Source organism: Acromyrmex echinatior, chromosome 2 (assembly GCF_024713525.1).
Source record: "Acromyrmex echinatior isolate Ae372 chromosome 2, ASM2471352v2, whole genome shotgun sequence".
NCBI classification, from domain to species: domain Eukaryota; kingdom Metazoa; phylum Arthropoda; class Insecta; order Hymenoptera; family Formicidae; genus Acromyrmex; species Acromyrmex echinatior.
Window position 1 is genome coordinate 21,935,856 of NC_141853.1, and position 27,137 is coordinate 21,962,992.

At 29.0% G+C, this 27,137-nt stretch overlaps 2 protein-coding genes across 8 annotated transcripts; one reads left to right on the forward strand and one right to left on the reverse strand.

Moving 5' to 3' along the window:
* Positions 1-2,922: 2,922 nt before the first annotated feature.
* On the reverse strand, positions 2,923-27,098 carry LOC105150993 (mitochondrial inner membrane protease ATP23 homolog). Of its 7 annotated transcripts, XR_015544258.1 has the most exons (11): positions 26,958-27,098; positions 26,341-26,702; positions 25,965-26,223; positions 25,739-25,784; positions 25,538-25,619; positions 25,152-25,376; positions 24,798-24,991; positions 22,457-22,741; positions 5,284-5,612; positions 3,789-3,840; positions 2,923-3,704 (listed from the first exon to the last, which is right to left on the reverse strand). XR_015544258.1 is itself a non-coding variant. In XM_011064415.2 (7 exons), the coding sequence occupies exons 2-7, from the start codon at positions 26,182-26,184 to the stop codon at positions 22,708-22,710; spliced, it is 801 nt and encodes a 266-aa protein (XP_011062717.1). In that variant the 5' UTR covers positions 26,185-26,223; positions 26,958-27,097; the 3' UTR covers positions 22,295-22,707. The 7 variants fall into 7 exon arrangements, 2 of the variants coding, with proteins under 2 accessions (XP_011062717.1, XP_011062720.1); XR_015544259.1 differs by lacking the exon at positions 26,341-26,702 and having other exon boundaries at positions 22,457-22,724; positions 26,958-27,097; XR_015544256.1 differs by lacking the exon at positions 26,341-26,702 and having other exon boundaries at positions 26,958-27,097.
* On the forward strand, positions 11,116-23,847 carry LOC105150992 (uncharacterized). Its single transcript, XM_011064414.2, has 4 exons — positions 11,116-11,227; positions 12,386-12,504; positions 20,938-21,339; positions 22,435-23,847. The coding sequence occupies exons 2-4, from the start codon at positions 12,490-12,492 to the stop codon at positions 22,690-22,692; spliced, it is 675 nt and encodes a 224-aa protein (XP_011062716.1). The 5' UTR covers positions 11,116-11,227; positions 12,386-12,489; the 3' UTR covers positions 22,693-23,847.
* Positions 27,099-27,137: the final 39 nt, after the last annotated feature.

A 27,137-nucleotide genomic window follows, 5' to 3' on the forward strand; every position in this document is an offset into this window, starting at 1 on the left:
AAGAAAATGTTCTATCTTGCAAAATTATCGAATCCTGCGCATGCTTGATTTCTTCATCTTTAGATTGCAATTATGTCATTATGCCGACTGCTACATGGTCATACACCTAGAATTAGCCTCTGCGCACCTGCCAAGTATATTCACATCTCACGTGTACGTTTAATATATAATTACATACATAACGTACATCTGTAAAAAAAAAATGATAATATTGCGTCTTTAATTATTTACAATATTCTTTATTTATTAGGTGTTGGAATTAATTCGTAGCGTTTTACAAGTGATGGGAAGTACTTTCATTAATGTATTTTTTAATGCTCATGTGAAATAAATAACATTCTTTCATTAAAAACGCTACGAATTAATTCCAACACCTAATATATTCAATGTAACTTATTTAAGCGATTTAAGAATTTCATGAGATAATAGAAAATGAATTTGATATTAATTATTTAAATATGGTTCTGAAAACTTAAACGTGATATAATGATTGTTTTTAACTGTATTTCTGCAAACAAAACAATTCAAAGTGCGATACTTTCAAATTATTAAGTACATGAGAAAAGATTTGAAAATTTCGTATAATTATCATTGTAATTATACTTCTCAGCAAATACTAAATTATATGTAACGTACCCATCAGTCCCGTAATTTCCCACTTAACAATTATAATTGTAACATAATACATGTGTTATATTATAATTATATTGTTAAATAGGAAATTATAACTAATAGGAACGTTACATATAACTTGGTGTTTGCTGAATTTACAGATTGAAAATTAAATTTTATTATTTAATTTTTATTAAGCATATGTCTAATACGTTAATAACTAAATTAATTTTGATTTCAATGTTGATTTCAATGCAAATAATATTTTTTTATTTTTGTGAATTATTTGAAAACAATTACAACCACAGCTATATTTGCTTTTTACTTCCAATTTTCGAAAATAATTTCCATTTTGCAAAATTATCTTCTTCGAGTACTGAAAACAGAGAACAAATTTAATGTGATTCATTTTACCTCGCTATAATTTGGTTGTCCAACGTGTAACGTAAATGAGGATTCAGGGCGGGGGAAGCAAAGAAGAGTAAAATGAATAATGTCACAGCGCCATACGCGATGGAGCACCCAGATTCTCGGCAAGCAGTAGGTCATGTCTCGAGCAGAGCGAGGGATTTTCACTTTCATCGCGACCAAGGGAATGCCTACATAGATCCGTTCAACAAAGGCATCGCCGAGCGTAGCGGCGGCTTAAGTATGACACGCGGCTTCGACAAGAAGATCGAGTATTCATAACCTTCCATTGAATTCGCGCAGCCGTGCGAATTCTACGTTCCACTTGGCCCCTTCCGTGCCCCCACCTGCAGAAGATCATCTTATGGTTTTATAGGGAAGAAAAAGTGTTGCGCGAGCGTCCTCCGTATTTCTTTCTTCTTCTTCTTTTTCGCGCCGAAATGATGGGAAGATTCGCGAACAAGAATTGCGTCAAGGTCGATGTCGACAAATGTTGACTAGCATCGATATCACTTCGGTAAATCTTCTGTTTTGTTATTATCAATTTACATTATAGATAATTAAGGATCAAATCCTGAAAAGAGCGACAACAGATCATAATTTAAATCAATTTTACTTAACTAATATTATTGCCACAAGTACAGGTTCTTTAAATATCCTCTGTACGTTATTATTTTAATGTACGTATAGGTAAAGATCAAATCCTGAAAAAACAGAGATCATAATTTATTATAAATCGATTTTACTTAACTGATATTACTGTCACGAGTAAATTCAGATGTCCTCTGTAATGCATAACAAGCAAAGTTGTGGATAGAATTTTATTCCGAATTCCGTAACGAATCTTCGAAAGACAGGAAGAGACAGTAAAAAACCATCGATAATTTCCATTTGTTTCTTTTAATTAAGAATTACATGGAATGATATCCGACTATTCGTCTTCTTCTCGCGTGGATACACAGCATCCTCCCGCAATTCACGGTAGGGCATCGCCACGGCGAAAAAAAAGGATCGTGGCCTCCAACTGCGCTCACTTCTTACGTCACATGATAATAAGCGCGCTCGGCATCGAACGCGCCGTCTAGGCATAGCAGCTCCTCACAGCAGCTTCTCATGGTGCAATCTGGGATGCATTTCTTCTCGTAGGATTTAAACGGATCGGGAAGGAGGAGGTTTACGGAAGATCTTTTGCCGAGACCTCGAGATCACGAGAGGCAAAATTTTAAAGAAATAAATGATTAAGATCAAGAATGCAGTTTAGTCAAAAAGAAAGGAAATATGTATCTAAAAGAATCGTCTCCCGAAAGATCTTTTTAGACACATAAATGTATAAAATTGCTTTGATAATTAATAAATAAAATTAATTACTTAACAAATTTATGATAATAATATTATTATTATGCGCATATATATATATACAAATCAATATGGCTCACAATACAAGTGTAAAATATATTGAGTATTGCACGCAAATGGCGAAGCAACATTAAATGCTGCTTAATGTCTGACCCAGAAAGAATCTTATAACCATAAACATACATGTAGTAATGACGAATATAACGAACACGTAAAGAAAATTACAGAAAGTGACGATAACATGAGGATAGTAAGTCAATCATTGAATTAAAATGAGATGTAACATAAGATATACTTCAACACTGTGAAAAAAAAGAATTAAGAGAAGAGTAGAAATAACGTGATGAAAGATATAGAATTGAAATTTTAATGAATGTGTGAATAATTATCATTGATGCTTATTACATCTCTTACCTTATTATTATTATTCAATATATACACTTTTTATAGTAATTAAAAAATGAAAGTAAACTGAAATAATTTGTTTAATAAAATATAAATATCTATTATTCTAACAAAAAATAAATGGATATTTTTATTAAATAATTTTTGCTACTGTACTTTTTAAATAAAAATAGCAATGTATAATCAATCTAAACACACATACACACACGCGCGCGCGCGCGCACACACATATACATATACGACAAAATCTATTATAGATTTATTGTATATTTATGTACGTACAAAATGAACATATGAAATATGAAGGTAAACATTTTTGAAGAAATATTAATCGCGTATTTAATGTAACGTTTACAATGCGAGCAATGTTTATAATGCGGCAAAGTTGCAGCTCCGATAACCTACGACCAACGGCGCGATCTTGGTACTCAGACTTTAAGATCAAAGAGAATGAAATGTCACGAATGTCTTCGAACAATACGTGTGCGAACGAGAAAGGGAAGGACGAGCAGCAGATGAGAAATATATCGCTCTCATGCCATGGCTAAGGAGAAAAAGAAGAATGCGGTCCATTTAGAAGGGCGCAACCACTCGATCCAGAAGTGAGGTGTTAATGCCACGCACTTCGAAATCAGATGGAATCCGATTCGACAAACCTTGATCTTTAAAGTGCGGCTGTCGAAGTTGCCTCGCGAGAAAGAACATCTCGGTCTTCGCAAAACGCCGACAAAATACCGAAGAAGTTATTTATTGAACAAGAGGAATATCTTCGATATTATAAAGTTATATTACTTTATTGTCTGTAATGAAATTGTGCAAGGTCCTTGACTTCCACTTGTTCACTTCACCTTTCGGGTTACTGCAGTTTGAGATGCGTTTTGTTTCGTATATCCTCTATCAAGAGAAGGCGCCCAAGTATATTGCTAAAAGTAATTAAAAAGAAATATGCATGTGCTCGTATCATACATGCAATAAAAAGTTATAAAGGGAGATCACATTCCTCTTACCTTTAAGCTTTTTCCTTTAGGCGTTTAATTGCGTAAACAACTTTCCATGAAGCTTGATTAACACATTAATTAAGTTTAACACATTAATCATATTGATGACTTAGGAATAAAAATTTTAAAAATATATTTATATTTAGTAAATATTTACTTATGTTAGAATTTTTTTAATATAAAAAATATCTATAAACATATAATCTTTTTCAGTATGAAGTTTCCAAGGAAAGCGATTTCAAAATTTGTTGCCAAATGTCATAAAGACTTGAATCGAGACTTTTAGAAAGATATCTCAAAAGCAATTAAATAATTATAAGCAATCAAAAATATTAATAATAAATTATCAATTAAAAATGGTGAGTCGGCTCTACATATATATATATATATATATATATATATATATATATATATGTTCCTGTGACTGAAACAACTATGCCGTTCACACGATAACGCGACAAGGAAAAGATGGCACGAAGAGCATGTTCGAGCGAGTGCTTGCATTGCTCGTTCCTCTGCGAGTCACGCGTAAATCCGCGGGCAGAAACAAGTAGGCGTAACCGCGATTTCTAATTATTCGATAATTCGTACAACTGCATTCCAACAAAGTAATACGTTTCACAATCGAGAATGCGATTAATCCTACAGTGTCTTCGTCATGTCTTCGTTACACATTCGACTAGATTTAAGCGTTTTTGAAATGTACGTTATTATTCTTTTTTTTTTCCCCGGATCATTTCCCACGACAGCCACTCCACGACAATTCAACGGCGACCTCAGAGAACGTTTCAGCACGTATGATGCATTCGACAATCACATATATAATTTCATACTGACGATCGAAGGCATCATATAACTGTCATTGTGTAATATCGCGGAAGTCAGTGAAGTCAATTCATCAAATAATTTTTTATACCAATTACATTTTGAATATATTATCTCATTTCACTTCACTCAATCAACTTATTGTCAATATTTTCATACCAACGTCATTAAGCGATATTAAATATTATTAACAATGAGAGTATAAAAAATTATTATAAAATATTTTAAATATATTCTTATATATATGTATATTATTTTTATTATTTTAATTATACTAAAAATATTTTATATTATATATTTTAGGTATGCTATTATTACAAAATATTAAGTAGATTCTTTTGGTATCCAGGATACTTTCTATGTTACATATATTGATATCACGAATAACAATTGTTTTTTGTAAGATAACATATTGAGTTTACTTAATTATTTTTTATAATTATTTAATATACAATACTATAAGAATTAAATAACTTGTTAGATTAATTGCTCAATATGGTATATAACATAAAACGAATTTCCATACTTGATAAGCAATAAAAACCCCTAAATATATATATATATATATATATATTGTATACTGATATTTACATATTTAGGGGTTTTTATTGCTTATCTTTATATATATATATATATATATATATATCATATTAATAGAATCATAAATATTTAATTATACCTTTTTGTGGAACTGCGGTTTTTCGTGAAAGACGGAAATGTAGATAATAATACGAAGAAAAAGTGTAATTTCTCTTCGTGCACCTGCTGTCATGCGCGCACGAGCATGCTTGCTTTAATTAATCGTGCCACATTCACCATCATCACGGCGAAGACTTGAGGTAATCTTTGCACTGTGCCCTGCTCTGACCTGCTCTTGCTGAATGCGCATTGAGTGATCAGGAATGAGCGAGGCTGGACACAATAAGGATTCGCTGAACAATCTAGACCGTGCGTACCTTTCTCCGACCATTCGCCGTCGATAACTTCGTGAGGATGCGAAGACAAATTCTACGAAATAAATTTTTCATATCAACGCTTGTCCACTGTTGCATGATAGTTACTAGACTCTACAATTGCCGATTTCGTAATTAATTATAGCTATATTTAAACAGACTTGAAAATATTATTTTATATGCATGCATTTAATTTTTCATTTTACGCTATTGGAAGAAGTGAATATAATATAAATCTCATGAAGAAATATGCTTCATTATCAAATTGCAATAGCATTTATTTATACATTAATAACAGATAATCAATACTTGAATATGGTATTACTTTGTTGCGCTAAGTAGATGTCAAACAAGATTTGTAAGCAAAAATTTTAATTTTCCAAATATAAACGGTGAAGATGTGTGAATAAAAAAATTCTTTAAGCGAATAAATTATGCGATCTATCAATAGACACCATAAAAGACCAATCGGCATTCTAGAAATTCTTTGCAATAGAAAGATATAGCAGATATATCAATCAAAGATTATCATTTTATATTTTATATTTTGATATAGACATAAATATTTTGATGTTTGACAAGATATATACATAAATTATCATACTATATTTTTAAAAGACAATTACTAAAATATAATTACAACATTTAAATATTGTGTGTAAATAGATTATATATGTACATGTACACACACGTGCACGCGCACACACATATATAGGTAACACACTATTTTAATCAATCCTAAAATAATTCAAAATCTTTGAGTTTAAGATAAAAATATTTCAGACAAAAGTTATTCAGTTACTAGGAAAAAAGAAGATGGTAACATCGGTTGGCCTTGGGAAGATGTTCTTAAGGTCAGGTAAAAGTTATATAAAATTCTTTAAATTGAAACCTTCATTTTTAATATTCATATAGCTGATTTAAAAATCCTTTCAAAACACTATAGTAAAGTAATGTTTCAACAAGTACTTTACAAGTCACGGGACTTAAAAGTTAACAAATCAACACTTAGTCAACTCACTACCTTAAAGCAATTAATAATAAATATGAAGAGAAAAACGATGATCTTGGTTAACATGTTTTTCTCAAGCTCAGATATTGAGAATACACTAAACTTTTTCACAATATATTTTTTGTCAAATATGTCGTTATTCGTATCAGAAATTTTCTGGAAAGCGCTAAAAGAATGTTCCGCATTTTCTGGCGTTAGATAATACCGGAAAGCTGTCAATGAAAAGCAATATATATACATACATATATATATATATATATAAAACATATAAATATATTTACTGCACATGTCAAACATTTCGCGAAATGGGATAATTCTCCTTACGTAGACTACGTTCCGTTTCACACATGATGCATCATTTATCCTTATTCAATGAATGTTAAACAAGGATAAATTATGCATTATGCGTGAAATGAAATGCATCCATAATGAAGTAAATTTTACGCGATACTTATTGATAGATAATGTTCATTAAAAGATATTGACACAGTAAAACAGAGAAAGCAAAAAAAATGTATTAAAAATGTAATTGATATCTTTCCATCACAAGGAAATATAATTTTATAAAGATTGAAAATTGTTTTTCGGGAACATAAACAGTTTATTTACATTCGCATCAAAAAAATAATCAAATTAATGGTTTCTCAAAAAATATGTAATACAAATGAAAAAGCATCTCGCTATTCTTGATATTCCATTTTGATTTTAATGATCAAAGTAATGTCAATTATAGATGAATAAAAAATTACGAAATAGAAAATTACATTCATGATATATGATGACGTATCAAAGTAATTCTCATTGCTTTTGCTGCATTCAATTATTAACACCGTTATTTTGCTGAATATATCTATAACTTTTATTAAATTATAAATATATCTATAACTTTTATTACTGATTGCGAACAAAAAATTGCTAAAGTTTACAAAAATATTTTTTTTAATATAAAATTTTTTAGAACTTTTAAAAGATTTCTTTTTCGTATATAAAAAAGACAGTTTTTCAAATAACACACACATAATTAATATTATTTTTAAGTCATATATTATTCAGCAAAATTCAATGTAGATAATAATATAACATATTTATACATTTATAAAATGAATTAAAGCAGGAAAGGAAATTTAATTAAGTATAATCAAAAAAAATATTTTGCATTTTGCACTACATAAAATTAACAACAAACGGAAATGAAGAAATATATTAGGTGTTGGAATTAATTCGTAGCGTTTTACAAGTGATGGGAAGTACTTTCATTAATGTATTTTTTAATGCTCATGTGAAATAAATAACATTCTTTCATTAAAAACGCTACGAATTAATTCCAACACCTAATAAATAAACGCGCTCGCGCAAATCATGATTTATCCTCGAGCGAAGCAACTGCAGATCGAATCGCAATATTTCTCATTATTTACATGTGCGTTTCCCATTTTTCATCAGAGAGCTATTGCCAGTTTCGTCGATTAAAAAAAAATCAAGAAAGAGAATGTCTTCCTTATCCGTTCGATATCATCCTGGCGCTAGTAAGCTTACTTTCTCGTCACAAATCGGCATTCCATGGTGTCATTTCAAGCACATCAGTTATCCATATATAGATAATCATAAAGGATCTATTATGTATTTTTAAACAATTGTAAGATGCTAAATGTAGTTGTATATAATTTTTTATACATTATTTTCGACTTAATCTTCTTTTAAGTATTGTATATTTTATTGTTATGCATTTTCTAATCTAATTAGCAAAATTATATTGATAAGATAAATCGTAATTAACATTTAAATAATTATTTTTAATCAAATTTACAACTATTCTTAAGTATGCAATGCAATAAAAGTCCTCTCAAAATTAATTTGCATCATGTAATAAGCAAAGTATATCTAGTGCGATAAGAAGATAAAGCAAAGTGCGGAAATGTTTTAACATTTTTCAAGATTCAAATGATGGAAATAATATATTCTATTTCTTCCAGAGAAAAATTTACAAAACTTTTATCAAATATTTCAATGATTAGCAATTTATAATTGAAGGAAAAAGAACTATTTATATTTTTATTTATAAGTATGTTTAAACTGCATCCTAAATATAATTAACGTGTAAATATAAAAACGTGTTATATTATAAAAATAAATAACGTAAAAAAATTGTAATATTATTTTAGAAAAATAGATATATTCGATTATTATAATGCATGATAAAAGATAAATGATGAAAGATAGATTGATAAAAAAAGATAAATCAATTTTTTTCCTTATTATAATATAATCAAGTTATTTTTTTAAAGCTAATTAGTCAACGGTAATGATATAAAAATTCATGTATATAAGGAAGCGATTTTATAGCGATTGAATATGATATGGGAATTTCTCTTCGGATTTGCGGAAGAGTTATGAAAGGGTTAAACGTCACGGGAGAAGCACGGAGTCTCAGTGCTCGGTAAATTCGAAACCTCATATTACGCCATCGATTACGCGGATGACCGTATTGGAAACTCCTAGAGCGAACGCCGCGTGCATCAAGTGGTAAAGAACTGTCTTCTTTCGCAGAGAACTAGGCGAAGATCGCCATTCACTGCTACAGAATAGCTACGACGTGGATCTTTGAATCTTGGTTTAGCAACTTCAAATGTTAAATAACTGACAGCTGACAGGAATATAAACAAATCTTACATTACAAAATTCCAATAGCGAATTTAAAATGAACAATGGAGTACATATTTCGACAATAAGGGAAATAATCTTTATTCGAAACAATCTCTTTCGTGAAGATAAAAATGAGATAGTTGTGAAATTAAGATCGTCTCATTTATAATCGAGACTCCGCAATTATTTCAACATCTGTTTAATATTTATTAGAATTAAATGCTGAATATATTTCTGTCAAGAATTGAGAGTAAATGGAATATGATTTCTATGACAAGAATAAGACGTTTTAAAATTAAACTAAACAAAAGAGAAAGTCATAAATATTAATTCACACATACAAAACATTATATTTGATAACTACTGAAAAATCATTTAAAAATAACATTTCTAAAACATTGTTACACAATCTCCTTTATTCAAAAAATCTAATTATCTTTAATTTATCTTTATCATATATTTTGTCTATATTTCAGTTTTAGCTGCAACACAAATTGATATATTTGAATAAAATTAAATTGTGACAATATTAATATACTATTATACAGTACTAAAAAAAAGACAAATGAGATAGAAAGTATGTGCTTGTAGTATAATATTGTGTGATTAGTTGAGAAATGATCATATTAGATCTAATCACGATGATGGACATTTACAGTCTAATGAATCGAAATGGCAATCTTTAATCTATTTAAAGGAATAATAAAAACTAGAAACTGTATAAATATATAAAAGTAGTAAACAAATTTTTTGCGCGTATTAAATGCGAAATATTTATATAAGAGGATTTAGAATAACATAATTTCTCATTAGCTGCCGCGTATTATATGCGGATAACTGCAGAAATCCTCGATCCTCCGCACATAGTAGTTATGTATTATGTCTCTTGTTGATGAAATACTTATTCATCATGTAAGTTTATTATTATAATATAATTCAATAAATACTGCGTTGCATAAATGGGTCGATATAGCAAATAATACCATATATATATATATATATATATATATATATATATATATATTTCTAAGCTGTTTATTGAGTATTTATTTTTTGTGTTTAGTTTATTTGTACATCTACTTATTATATTTTACAATTATCCATCAAGATATTATTTTGTACTATTTATTTGTGTATACACACACACACACACACACACACACACACACACACACACACACACGCACACGCACGCACACACGCACACGCACACACACATATATACATATGTATACCATTTTTGCTTGACAAAGAGTATGTATAACGTTATGTTATTGCATTATTATTTACAGTGTTAAATGAATTAGATCTTGTATTAAATTGTATTTTATCACATGAAAGATGTTTTACATTTTCCAATTTAGCGTACATAATATGAATGCTTTTAAAAAATATCTCCAAATAGAATTATTATTTTAATTACATAGCGATTACAAAGTTTTAATATTTAGTGCGAGATATGCTATTACTTTTTACAACGAGATACTTTTATTTTCCAAAAAGTAGATAATTGTATGCGTTCCCTTCTCTCCTTTTCCTAGTCTAATATCATTGAATGAAATTTTTTTCTGATGTGAATTTGTCGTATACCGAGGAAACACTCTTTCCTAGACATTTACCCTCGTTCCTTACGTTCTCGACATAATATGAGAAACCAGGATCTCGTTATCTCGAGGGAGCGTCTCGAGCGCGTTTTGCTCTCCCGGATCACTGTGAAAGATTCTAAGGCAAGGTAAATAATGAAGCAAGGGTGAGACAAGACAAGGCAAGGCAAGACACGACAAGGTAAGAGACATGGCGAGGAAGCCGCCCCTCCGTATGACGAGGGGCCCCTCTACTTGATCTACCGCCTACCTGTGAATCCCAACACACTGTTCAAGAATCATCTTATTAGAGACCCATGCTATATAAACCCAACGTGCCAGCATACCGAGTAGTTACGTACTGACTTTATTCATAGTCGTGCCGGAGAGTGCATCGACGACATAACAGCACAACACATTTACACGCATCCCGTTCGTATATACATACGCACGTGTACTACATAATGCCGATTGTATCACCTCGTTTTTGTGAAACCCTCCGTTAAAAGTTGCTGATCGCGTAAAATCCTCGAATCGACACGAACGATAGGCGAGATCCCGGTGATATATCTCATCGTGTCTCAGTGATGTATCGTCACCGATTATTGAAATTGATTTATCGAAGTTTTTTTTTTTTTTTTTTTTTTTTTTTTCAAAACAATGCAGCAGTGCACAGTCAACCGAAGAGTTACACGCATGATGTAGTTCTTTTGATTGAATAGTTAAATTATTTGGTGTTTTCGGAAATGAAAAATATGATTTTATTCATATCTGTATAAAACATCGTCGGGTAATTTCTATGTGTGTTATTAAATTAAAAATGTAATATAATTCGCTCTTAAAAAAATGTTGATACAAATAATATCTTTGACTTATTGGAATATTATTCATAAATATTATCTTTTTAAAGTGTTTTTTAGGTGATTTTTTTCTTAAAAAGATAACATATTAATATATAATTAGTAATTTAATAGATTACATCACATAAAAATAATAAATAAAATTTTGTAAAATTTTGTAAAAAATAATAAATAAATTTTTATATTAAAAAAATACATTTTCAAAAATATTAATGGAAATTTTTTTTATGAAAGAACAAAATAAATCATTTTTTTCTAAATGAGTGTAAATTGAGAAAATCAATTTATATGTATTATTTGGATATATTCAAGTTTTGTTATATTAAATCTACTTTAAATAATATATAATTCGTATCAGACATTTATTTACAATTTTACATATGTAATATGAAAATTTTGAAGACTACGTAAGATTTCAGAGTATATAAAATATATATTAAAACATTATACTATATAAAACGTGTCGAAAATAAAGAAGTACAAAAGATAAATATTCATAATCAAATTTTTTTTTCTTGTTTGTACGTTTAAAAAAATATATATAAAGAATTAATTATCTATTTATTGCAAAACCGTCATGTAATATAAAAATAATCATCATCCAACGCATTCGACCCTTTTCCCCGCGCTCATTCGCTCACAATCATAAAATATCTTTCGCGAGCACATATTTTGCGTAAATAGCGAAAGTTGCCGTATCTCTCATAGTGTCCATTTGAAACTTTTTCAGTGCGCGTTGATTTGTCTAAAGGGTTCTCTCGTTGTTGTTTCCGCTAACGAGTACGCGAATTAGCGTGGTTCCAGCACGATCGACTTGTATCACTCGGCCAAAAGATGTATTATTTACAGGTACGTATGAGATCGGTTTAATTTGTTTAGTTTTAATTCGTCTTATATATTCATAGATTTATAAAAATTAAAAATTGATATTTTTATTATCACGGATCGCGTGTATTATTTAGTAAGTATAATTGCAATCACATTACAATAAGACGCGCGGTATACCACCCACGTAGTCAGCATATTCACATAATTAAGCACCAGACATCATAAACTTCAAAAATGGCATAATCAAAATTTTACAATTACGTAAAAAAATTATAAAATTGATTATTAAATTAAAAGACAAATTATTAGAAAGGCCTTTGCATATAAATCCTCACTTCACACTTTATTGTTCATAACGATTGCACTCCTCGTTTATTATCATTATAATTCTAAATAATTTATGATAATTTGTAGCAATAAAAATCAATTGTTAATTTATTGTCATAAAAATGATGAGATATTTCTTGCCTGTCTGAAGAAAAGACAAGTGATCTTATCTTGATAAGATATAAGGTATAAGTTTTTGATACGCATGAAACATTTAAATCTTCAATTGTCAATTATAAATATCGTTTATTAATTAAGGAAGTATAAAATTGTCTTGCACAACGCATTATGCATAAGACAATAAATCAATCAAAGTCTTTCATTTCTTTCCTTTCCGTGAAATAAAAGACTCTGGTTGATTTTTTTATATTTTATGCATTGTGCATTATGTAAAAGTCTGTGCTCCAACCTTATCTTTGCAAGAAAGTATGAAAGAAGTACGAACAAATTCGCGGAGAGAAGGTGCGTAGAACTTGTCTTGTTATACGTGCATTGATTAGCTAGGATTATTCTCCCTCTTTATTCCGTGCGACCTTTACATCATTTGTAAAACTTCACTACGACTCAATCCTTCCCCTCTGCTACCCAAAGAATGAGCGCGTTGACAGAACGGTTTTGTTATAAATCATTGCTGCTGTCGCCTAGTTAATTCACTCGCTTGATTAATCAAACGATCTCTTATCCCTGCGGCAAATCGATGATCATTGCATCTACGTTAAATGCTGTTTCTGATAGATCTAACTAACTGTCGATCATCTGACATAAAGAATTATGATCACGAGATTTAAAATCATCTTATTTGACGGACAAATTTCATATAAATAAGAGAGAGAAAGAGAGAGAGAGAGAGAGAGAGAGAGAGAGAGAGAAACAGAAAAAAGAAAAAAGGGAAAGAAAATGAATTTATTTCACTTTCACTAACAATAACTAAATATCTAACAATAAATTATGTGCAATATAGAAAAAACTCGTGAAAAATTTAGATTTTCCTTTCGAAATTCAGTTCTGCGGGGATCAAAATTATCCGTAAATTCACAATCCAGCTGCCATTGTCATTAGCGTGTCTCATTATTTCTTCTTATTAAAATATGAAGAAAAGCGATTACAACAATAGTCGGTGATATCATCGCCGGGCATAAACGTCAGATACGCGCCCACACGACGTATGCATCGACATTATGAGATATTAATGAACTAACGGGCACATGCAATCGCATTTGTCAGTCCCGCTGGAAGCTTCTCACGCTTCTCCACATTTCGATTGACTACTGGAACGAAGTTGCGACATCTCACGAAGTGTTGCACTGCCGCAGTACAAGTCTTTAGATGCTCACTTTCTTTCTCTCTTCCACAATCCTCTCTCAATCTATCTACATATCTATCTTTCTCATTCTCTTTCTTCCTTTTTCTCTCTCCCTCTCTCTCCCTCCCTCCCTTTCTCTCTCATGTGTGTTTATATTTTATATTTAATACACACATCTTTTCTAGCGGCGCATTGCAATCGAAGTACAGGGTTAAGAGCATAATATAAAGGTCTTGACTGTTGCAATAGAGCACAGATTGCTTGCTTGCTTGCCGCATCTCCGAACAACATTAACGTAACACCGCCAGTATTATTGATTCTGTCTGCTCCTTTTTCACATCGATTTTCTTTCACGTCGTCGGCCGAACTAATGGCAGCGATGAATCGCACGTATTATCGCGCGGTCTGTTATTCCGCGCCGGAAAAAAGATTTGCGATAGAACTCCCGTTGCGTTTATCGTATGCGAAATCGTGGTCTCATCGTTGCGTATGAACAACGTTTGCTAACCGTTCTTTACTTCTGTCATATTAATTAATTCTTGACACTGCGCAAGCGAGTGATCCTTTATGAGTTTACGCGAGCACATTTCTATATTTTTGATTTACAATTAAAATCTGATAGAAAAAAATCGCGATGTTCAATTGCAATGTATGTGAATAACTTTAACACATATACTTATCACGTATTACGTAAGAAACCATAATTATGAAAATTAATAAACAATTTATAAAATTTAACATAAAACTTATGTATTTGTATGTATGTATTATATTCATTTCAAAATTTATTACGCATATCCTTCAAATAAATGCATTGCAATTTGTAATAAAATATATAATTGAAAAAAATTTCTGATTGAAAATGGACGAATCAGAATTTTCTGGTTAAATTTATTAGAATTTTAGTTGAGATAACTGAATTCTGATACAATATATCTGGTAAAATTTACTAAAATTCTTAGACCAGAATCTTTTACCAGAATAATTATATCAATCAGAATTCTAGTTATTAAAATTCTAGTAATCAGAAAATTCTGATTCGTCTATTTTCTACTAGAATTATTATTTAATCTAACCAAATCATTTTTCTCAGTGTATATACAAACATTTTGAAAATAATTAAATGACTGTTAACTAATGGCAAATTGAATAATCTTTTCTTCAAATTTATTGTTAATTTTCGTATGTTATTTTATTGCTTATAATTCATTTCATTTATAATTCATCTCTTGAGTCATGTAGATAAAATTATTGTAGTCATCACATAATAAATAATTCTCTTGTAATAAACCTTTGAAATCTTAATAATATTTATTTTATCTCTTTTACATAATTAAGTGCTTGATATAAAATTAAAAAATAAATTTGTAAAATAATAATATTAATTATATTTGATGTTAATTTATATCTAACATCAATTATCAATATATATGATTTGAAAACGTTAATATAATTTTTTATTTCAAAATAAAACATTTTTTTTCTCATAAAATCACAAAATGTTAATGTCAATTAAAGTTATACAACAGATCAATATCAATTAATATAATAAAATAAATATTGGGTCATTTAAAAAGTATCCGCGGTTTTTTCATTCAAAAATTGAACAAAAAACCGCGGATACTTTTTAAATGATCTAATATATTAATAAAATAAATGCGATATCGAAATATTTAAAAATTGAAAAATTATCAAATATATATTTATGTACGAGTTTATATTAATAATAATTATCAATTTTAAGATTTATGTTATCACTGTATAAAAATATTGTTTATATCTTAACTTATATAATTTCGGAACAAATAATGTAATAATATTGATGATAACTGACATTGAAGATGATAAATATACGATAGATTAGAATTATTTCATCCAACTCGTATGTTTCATCATAGACTATAATTATTTTCATCAATCTCATCAAAAGTCGCAACTCGCGGGATATGTTATACTACAGAAAAAATATTTCCCTGGCATCTTGACGTACTAAATATCAAATCCAGTACTAACAGAGGAGATGTTTGATTTATTAAAATTACACACCTCATAACATGATTCACGGTATGGCTCGTACCTGATAAGCTACGCGACAAATGTCAGTTTACACATGAGAAGATTGTAGCAATTCAACACCGAATCTGAAAGTTGAAGAGCATCTATTGTATATATAGATCTATTGCATATGTGTATGCCGGTGTAATACAGACACAAAATCCTATGGTATTTGACACGCAATACGGTGGATCAACCCGATAAAAAATTGTTCATGCATGATATAGTAAATATGTATAAACATACACGTAGAAATATTCATAAATATAAAATTATATATGAAATACGTCCATATTCATTCGTATGTTCTTCTTTTTTTTTGTAAAATTATTTTATAAAAATTACGCTGGAAAGAGTAACTTTACAAAAGAAAGAAAAATGTATGAACATGTATGGACATATTTCATATATAATTATATGTATATGTTTATGAATATACATGTTTATGTATGTTTACGCATATTTATTATATTCATGCATGACAAATTTTTTATCGGGAAGGCTCGACGAAAATTTGATTTCCGGCCATATGCTAATCTGTCATAAAAACATAATCATTTCGATTTATTTTTGTAATATTTACGTTCAAAAGTTATAATATCAGATATTCTTTCTACGTAATAAAAAAAAATGAGGATAAAATTATGCGTAATATACTTTACATGCTCATAATATAATACTTTGCCTATATATTTAATTACTTAATACTATTTTTTAAAATAAAAATGTTCCTCTATATGATAATATGAAAATATACACATATATGACACTTTATGTTGCGTATATTATGAAACGATGACTGAAATATATCATAAAAATAGATTTTAAAAATGGTCAAACTTCTGCAATAATTTGCATGATAATTAGAAATATAAAAGTAAATGTGGAACCTATGCGAATGTCAATACGCATTTGTGCTTATGACACACTATAAGTTATCTACATCAGTTTACGACATCCTCACAGCTTATTATGTTCTCATTATATAGACCTAAACGATTTCTCAAAATGTCGACTGCTGACATATGTTCCGGTTATAAAAACACGTCTTGGTTGCGCATTCGTATCGCAAATGCGAAATAATGCATTGCCACGATAAACTTGCAACGTCTTCAACTTCATGAAATAACTAATAGCCACATTTGTAATGCTTTATTACGCATCAAGACACGTAATATTACATTTATTTCAGTTTCATTACACTGAAAATACAAGATGTTATTTAAAGATAAATGAGTCTTTTATAAGGTTTGGTAATATTTTTTATCAATAATGTAATACATAACGACAAAATAATAAATAAATTTAAAAAAACTGTGAAAAAAAATAATTTATTATATAAGATTATAAATTCCTAATTTTTTAAATTAAAACTGTGTGATCTACAAATTTTTTAATTTATTTCTATTTATTTCTTTCTAGTAATTTCGAATCTTCTTCTGACGTAATAAATAAAAATTAAGAAATTTAATTTCTTAATTAAAATTATAATATTAAAATTATAAAATTAGAACAAACGATTATTATATTATCGTTTGTAAAAAAACAAATTCGCTAGTGTAACTTAATTTTCGTCAAAATTAAAAATCTTTTATGTCAGATTATTTCATAGAAGTATTTTTTTAATTAAAAAATTTAATCTCACAAGAAATTCCGATCATTTTGTGAGCTCTATTTTCATGAAATATTTTCTTAAATATGAATGCAAAGAATTCATACTTTCTCTCACGTAGTAAATTATACTAAAGTCCTTCAAACTTAATAAAAACTACCCATCATAATGTAAATATAGCAGCGTAAGAGAGATTTCTATCCCTGACACTTCAACAGCCATAACAAAGAATATATCCATTGATTTAAGATCTAAGATTTCACAAAAGATGATAATATTCAATAATATTCAGTTTAAAATTGCCAACATTCTTTTCTCATTATGAAGAATTTCTCATTAGAATAATAGCAATATGCATATTACACAAACTTTACGAGATGCAACTTTTTTCTTAACCGTTTAGATCATTTTCGTGACAATTCTTTAGTCTATTGATGCTCGTTTTGATCAATGCAGATTTAACTTTAATCTTGATTTTAACTTAATATTTACTTTTTTCAGTTCTAAGAATTAGAAAAGGATAAAAAATATGTTAAATCAAGATTATATATAAAGTTATATTGGCAATCTATATTGGCAGAAATAGACAAGACACTCACTTGTTTCGATTTGAAATCAAGAATTTATATTTTTTAATAAATAGTATTCTTTTACACAATTCAATAAAAAAAAAACATTAGAACGAGGCTAGTCTTTCCCAAAATTTTATGCTGAAAATGAATCTGGTTTTCAAATTTTCATTGCTCTATTACGTCACAATTTTGAGAAATTTGCAGTTGCAAAAAGAGTTATTTTTGTATATGTTGTCATAGTATAAATACAATATGTGATCTGTTGAAAAAGTTTTTATGCAATCAAAATTAAATATATCGTTAGGACTTTCAGCCTTCAAAAGAAATGTATTGCGTCGGCTACAGTTGATAAGATATTCATGATTAAATATTGCAAAACAGCTCTAAATTAGATCATTTTACCAAAGAACTTTCAATTAAGATAACTCCAGTATATAAGCCGCACCTAACAAAAACTTAATTTATAAGTATTATTTATTATGTTTAAGATAAATAAACTGACCAGTAAAAACTTTGCACTGTCTACTACTTTTAAAAAAATATTAGAAATCCTAAATACTTATTTTTCGTATTAAAAAAAGAATTTTTTGAAACTCTTGCATTTTTGCTATATATCCCATAGGGTGGGATATTACTCATAGATGAGATGTATGGTTCACAAAAAATTTACAAATAGTTGCTTATAAATAAGACATAAAATGGTATAATAACTTAAAATATGTTTCTAAAATTTTATTAAAGAATGCGAATAATAAATATATATATGAAGTAATAAATAATGATTATAATCTTTTATATACATATATAACAAGTGTTATGTTATGAGGTACATATTTCATGTAATACATTTATTGCATTTAGTGCACTGAATCTAATCTGCGCACTTTGTATATTTTGGGCATAAATCCTATACGCTAAAAATGCGTATATCCCCCTCCCCCCCCAGGGAGAAACAGGTGAAATGTCATCAAGCTGAATAATAACTAAGTTGTTAGTTTGCCATTCCATTCTCTATTATCCTTTTACACGTATGTATCACCAAATAACCATTAAGCCTTTCGCAATCTCTACAATAACCATTTTATGTGAATTATGATATATGATTGCGCTATTCACTACGTTGACAAATCGATTCAACTGATAATAATTTTATTAATACTAAGTAGGAAATCATAACACAATAATATTTAAAAGCGTATAATAGAATGGTTACATGCATATTATTTCCACTCCTTTTAGTTTCTCTGACTTCTGCGGTATAAATCCTCGTGCGGCATAAATACTGGAAGTCACGCCTATATTTATTTAAACTTAAAGATTTTTTTTAATAATTATAAATCAATTATGTCAAAATTGACAAATTCAAAATAGTGCAATCAATATGGCAGATAACAAAACTTAAAAAATATCCGAAAATTTATATAAAAATATAATTTGTATAGATTTTTTTTCATTATTTTTATTCATCAAATTTTTACATCAAGTTCATATTCAGCGATCTAAAAAATCTTTAAATTTAAATGAACATAATTGAAAGCTATTTGGTAAATTATCAATGATCTAAAATTCATAACTTTCTACAACATTTAACTATGAATATTTTATTAATCACAGTCAACACAAAAAATTTCTTGAGAGCTAAAAAACTGAATAACATATCTAACTTTGATTGCAATAAAGTTTATGTAGCACGTAATATCACGTTCATACATATGTAATTATAATACGACAAAGTACAAAGAAAATAATCCTTTTTTTGCAATTACAAGTACAAATTCTATAAAATTATGACGTGATAGAGCAATTTGTAAACAGGATTTGTATTTAACATCCGAAAAAAACTATAATATAAGAAATGGCTAGTCTTGACCTGATGTTTGAAAAAAATTATTTTTTGTTAAACTGTGTTATATAATTTAAACAAGAATATATATAAGCCAATATTATGAGCTGGCAGCGCAGATGTCTCTCACATCCAAAGCATGGTATTAACTGTACTCAGAGTAAATAGCGGTTAATTTCAATCTCTATTCAGATTCTCTTCAGGCCAAATGTTGACCTGCGTATTCTAGTGAGCAAACTGCCTGCATAACGACAATTACAGATTAGCAACAGATTTGCTTGGATGTTGCAAGAGATCATCCATGTCCGCATTAAACTCATTTTGTCGGCAGAATCTGCTGATATAATCTAATAACAGATTGTCGACCGGAATTGAATAAAATTGATCATTTTGTAAACTATGTTAATTTAAATATACCATACAAAACGGTTACAAAATAGAGATTCTGATCTATTCTCTTGTTTCTATAAAATCTGCCATTATATTTTATCATATAGTAGTGTTATATTTCTGTTGCATTCTATCGACAAAAGTTAAGTTACCGTGTCTCCAGATTTGTCACAGATCTTTCCTAAATCTCAACAGATTTAGCTATCCGAATAATCTTTGCTTCGATTTTTTTTTAAGCGAGAGATCAATCTTTATTTTATTTAATTCTACTCCATGATTTTTTCCGTAAAATACGTTCCGAGAGGATATACATCTCACTAAGTGAACTAACGACCCGATTTCTTCTGCGCAGCTGATCGTGCTCTGCGTGACGGTAGCCAGTGTTATTGGTGATCTGCCACCGGGCACACGGCGCAACACTTACTTGCCACCAGAGCCGACGAAAGGTTACACGTACAACAAGCCGCCGGTGTCATTTCCGAAGCCCACACCGACGGGGCCGTTTCCTACTCCGACCTTCCCTAGACCTAGGCCGACGCCGTCCTTCCCCCCAACTAGGCCAACACCATCCTTCCCCGGACCCAGGCCAACCTTTCCCGGGACCAGACCAACGCCCTACCCACAACCTACCAGAACTCCAGGAACTTTTCCGCCGTCAACGGGCACAGGATATCCCAAAATAAGACCAACACCTCCTTTCCCAGACTATACCGGCCAACAAAGCGGTGGTGATAGAACACTTATTGGCCCTGATGTAAGTATACATTGTACTAAACAAAAAATCTGTATCTAATATGTAAGTGATTTTAAAGAAATATAAAACAAATACATACTTTTTTGCTTATAAAAAATCTGCAATTTAGAAACTGTAGCTAAAAAATTAATTTTTCTTTTTTCTAATATAATAGATATAGATCTCTAAAAATTGATAGAACAAACTCTCAAAACTGCGAAAAATCCTATTGCAACAGTTTAAAGTAGAAAGTTCGAATTCCATTTTGGATAAATAATTTAAATAAAACCGTCGATTTATTCAATTGAAAATACAAATATAATTTTCATACACTAAAAAAAATTAAATTTTAATAAATATTTGTTTGAATAGTTCTAAATCAATATTTATTTCGTATTATTTAAACAAATATATATTAATATTTAATAAATTTTTTAGTATTAAATAGAAAATTTTAAATAATTCGGACATTAAAGAAAATTCAAGTATAAAAATAATATAGTACTTATTTAAAAAAAGGAAATAAACAACTCTATTTCTCTGTGCTTACTCCATTTTAGATTTGTAATTAGATCTAATGAACGATCAGATCAAACAGTTCGAAGTGTTCTTAGGCTTGAATTATTTAATCTTCTTACTGTGTTTAGGTTTAATATATCGCAAAAATTGATATTTTAGTTAGCAATATTATGAGAAAACTTTTTAAAAACACTCGGATCGAGAAAGACACAAACACGGTTAGAAAGTTAAATAATTAGGACTGAATTATGTTAATAATACATTGAATTATACATATTGTTACAAATATTATTTGGATTTTAGGATTGAATTATTTAAATAATTCTATCTTAAAATTCATATTGTTTCAATTGTTCACACACATATTTGTATGTAGCGTTGCAGAAAAATGTAAGACATACCATAAGATATTTAACTGGTATAATCTTTCAATTATGAAAAATAAGTACTGACTTAATTCAAATTAATAATTATTTTATACTTTTTATTTTTATCCGAATGAGATGATATAACTGAGGTTTGTATGTATAAAAAAAAGGTTTGTAGGTATAAATATTGCACACGTATTTAATTTTTTAATTAATGAATGCATTGCAGCATGATCATCATCATCACGAACCTGGCATGCCCTTTGACTTCAACTATGCTGTGAAAGAGGACGCTTTCGGCAACGATTATTCACACAATGCCATTAGCGACGGTGAAGTCGTCCGTGGTGAATATAAGGTACAACTTCCGGACGGTAGAACGCAACTTGTGCGATACACCGCGGATTGGCAACATGGTTTTAGCGCACAGGTTTCTTATGATGGAAATCCTCGCTTCGACGGTGGAAATTTCAATCGAGGCTATTAGCTTTAGCGTCGGGTTCTAGGGCTGTTCAATTTCTGTTAAATCAAAAAGACTACAGAACACAACGTCGCATATACTGCATGTAACAATATTTTTAAAGATATTGAAGATTAGTAAGGATATATCATGAAAGTATGATAACTTATGTAGAAGACAAATGTTCGCTATACATTTCTTAATATGATACCGATAATAACGTATTCAGCGTTTTAAAATTCTCACATAACGTTATTCATAAAATTTCAATTTAATTTCTTCCTTATTGAAAATGTGGACAGATAATTTTTGTAACTTTTGAATTTTGTTTTGATATCGATATCTATATATCGATTTGATATTTAAAATTCAAAGGCAAAATTTTACTAAATTCTATTTCTATTTGAAAGATATGAATAATAATTGTAATGTTTATATGCAATTATTAGTCGTGAAAAACTTTTATTTTTCATAGCTCATAGCTGAGGCAAATTATTAATAGAATTTATTGTTATTATTATAATAAACAAAAATCTATTTTTAACACAAAATTTCGTAGTGCTATGTATCTATTCAATCAATTTTACGACAAATTATATATATATTAATGTGATCCAATTTTCCTTTTTTTTTTAGACTTAAATAAATAATTTTAAATAACAAAAAATGATAAATATTTAAGAAACTTAATTCATCTGTGATATACATATAATCATTATACTACAATAATAGTATTATCTACTTCATCTTATGTTCATTAGATCACAAATCAATTTCAACAGTAAATCATAATTGTTGCAAATTGTTGGATCACATTAATCTATACTATAAATAAATCTCCTATATATTTTATTATGCAAATTATATTTTTTAGCACTGCTTTGATAAAAATCACAGAATGAAAAAATAGACATAAAATAGACATATAGTACTCTATTATTTATATTATTCTGTCTTGCTTTATGCACCAAAATCTATTGTTCTCTCTTCAGTATTTGAGAAATTATCACATAAATAATTTAAAACTCTAAATAATTAGTATAGATAATTATCGCTAAGAATATAATATTATAAATATTATAATATAAAATTAATTCGCAATTGAGCTATGTAACAAGGTGGCTACAATCACATACTTGAGAAAAAAAATTTACTTACAATAAAATTTAAACACAATATTAATATCCTCTTTTTCTAAAACACTGCCAGATTTATACAGGGTGTCATGGATATACGGCCCCACTCGTCCCGAGCAGATAGAGTGGACTAAATTAAGTAGAAAAATCCTCTATCATTTTGTAATGCTCGCAATAATTAACGAGATATTAATGTTTAAAGAGAGCCGAATACGCGCGTCCGTTCGACTTACTATTGTCGAAGGTACGACCCACCGAGCGCACGGCGCGCGGGCCGCGAGGAGCGGGATCTAGCAGGCGCGCCGCGTCCTTTGAGCTTAGATGCTCACGATGGGAAGTCCCGCTTCTCGCGGCCCGCGCGCTCGGTGGGACGTACTTTCGGCAATAATTGGTCGGGAGGACGTGCATATTCGGCTATCTTTAAACGTTAATATCTCGTTAATTATTGCGAGTATTACAAAATGGTAGAGGACTTTTCTACTCAGTTTAGTCTACTCTACCTGCTCGGAACGAGTAGAGCCGTATATTCATGACACTCTGTATATAAATAGAAATATTTCTGCAACCAACACCTAGTTTCAACTAATATATAAAATATTTTTTTTTACTAATTTCTGTACTAAATAAAATTGTTAAACTTTATTCCATCGATTATCTTTTACTTGACTATTAATAAAACTAATATCTATATACTTAATAGTTCATTATTTAATACACATAAACATATAAAATTATTTTATATATATATATATATATCTATATATATATATATATATATATATATATATATATATATATATAATTAACATAAAATTATTAAAGCAACTTTTCTATGTTTTTGCTATGAAAAAACAACGACTAAATGTGAATAAAAAATAGAATCATATGATGTTAATTTTAATAAATATTAATAAATATAATCAAACAAATGTGTAATCTATTATTGCATTTATACTATTATGTATAATTTTTTCATACAATTTTTTAAATATTTACATGTCATATCCATATAAATGTCCTTCTGCATATGCTCTCGGCATATCAAATGAATTTCTACGAATTCTTCTGCCAATTGGTTCTAAATCATTATAACACTTTGTAAAAACTCTCTCTATAGCTGCTTCTGCAACTTCTTTTGATACTTTGTGCACAGCCATTACTGATAGTCGTGCTTTATGCTTTACACAATTCTGTATAAAAATATTATAAAAGTACATTATAAAGTAAACAGTATAAAAACATTAGAAATTAGAAATAACGCTCATACAAAAATAAATATATTCTTAAAGAAAGAGAAGAGAGAGAGATATATAATCACTCCAATCAATCTCCTAATCTGGTAATATCTACCTGATGTGTCGCTTTTATATTAATAAAAGATGAATCGCCTTGTAATAGTGAACTCATAAAACTACAGTGTCCAAGATTTGCTGCTCTAATTTCTGTACAGGCTAGATGATCAATATTTTTCATATCTAACTTATTACGGCAGTAATCAAACATATGAATCATTTCATGTAGAAGAACTCCTCGAACCATGTCTTCATTATATGCTGAATTTTGACAGATAACTATCTGTAAAGAAAATAATTTTGTGTATAGCATACATAATTATGGATAATGTATTGCAAATTAAAAGAATCTATTTTTTATAGAAATATAATATAAAATATTTCATTAGTAAAACATTTAGCAGTCCAAAGAAATTTAGTCAAGCAATTTGGAAAAGTATTTACCTGATTAAATTGTGAATCATATCCACCAGTTACAATCGGATTACATACTTCACAAGAAATGTGTCGTCGAATATCTATTTCACTGGAATATCAATAATAATAATCTAATAAACAATGTCTAATAATAGTCTAATAAACAATAATAGAATAAAATTATAGATTTATCCATATAATATATATCATAAAAAATAACTAACAAACCATCCAGAACTCCTCAGTGCTCCCATCATGAGTTTTATTATAGGACCTAGAAATGACATATAATGAAAAAAATGATATTAGATTTAATTAAAACAAAAAAAAAAAATATTATATTTATACACAATAAAAGCAAATTAAATTAATAAATTCTATTTATGAAGCATCAAAAGTAAGTTTATGAATCACACTTTGATTTTTATTTTTTCTTGCATAAGAGATATCTTACTTTCTTTTATACATTTATAAACATTGTGTTCGCATCGATTTTTGTCTATTGATTCACGTCCCTGAGTGCCAATTAATATCTTAAACCAACTGTGCTGAAATTTTCTTCCTCTCCTTTCTGGATACATATCAGATCCCCATAAATCTTCATTATCCAAGGCTGTTCCTTGGCTAACATCACTTTCATTTTTTTTCCCTTCATTCTCATTCTTAACTGTCATGGTCGCGCGAATAGGAAAATTGATACGATAGAAATAAATCTAAAAAAATAAATACTAATCACACTAAAATTTATTATACTATCAATCAAATATTTTCATGCAAATAGTGCATGTGTATCAATGTATATTTTCTAATTTGAGGTTATGGTGAATTACATCATCTCACGTGGTTCATCCACACTGGACACTGTCCACAGTTGTGAAACCGTGAAACCACGTGATCACAATTGTAGCCGAACAATTGATAAATATTTAGAATTGTAGAATACAATTAAACAGGGGGAAATTACTTTACGAGTTGCTCACATATTTTATTTTTTAGGTTACCTTGTATGTATTTATTTTAGAAACTGAGTACAAAAGTTTGAGTATTTTATTTTGTTAATTTTATTATGTTTTATTTGTTCAAATTTCATATTACTTTTTGTACTTAATTTCTATAACTAAATTAATTTCTATAACTTAATTTCTTAACACATACAAGGTAACATGTAATATGTAAAAAATAACTTCCATCCCTGCAATTAAATGTAATTGAATGATTAGGTCCAAAAGCATAAATTCATTATATTCAACTATTATTCATTAACAATATAAATTATAATAGTCGAAAAAATAGTACTTTAAAAAAGTATAAATAGAAAAAAATTGGACAATACTCGATATTATCTCTATTATTTTAAATTGAAATGAAAATCATAAACAAATTCAAAATATTTAAAATACTTGATTTAGAATATTTATAATTTCATAGGTCTAAAAAATTTGCTCACATTTATAATTTCTCCTTCGTTTTAAAATAAATCGATTCCCAATCTTGCAACACTTTTCACGTTTGTTCACCAGACGGCGTGTCGTCATGTAAGCGTTGCGTGTATCGACGTGGCATGTTTAGGTCGGTAGGTGGCCGGTTGGAATTATATTATTGGCGTACTTGGCGCACGTTGGAACTG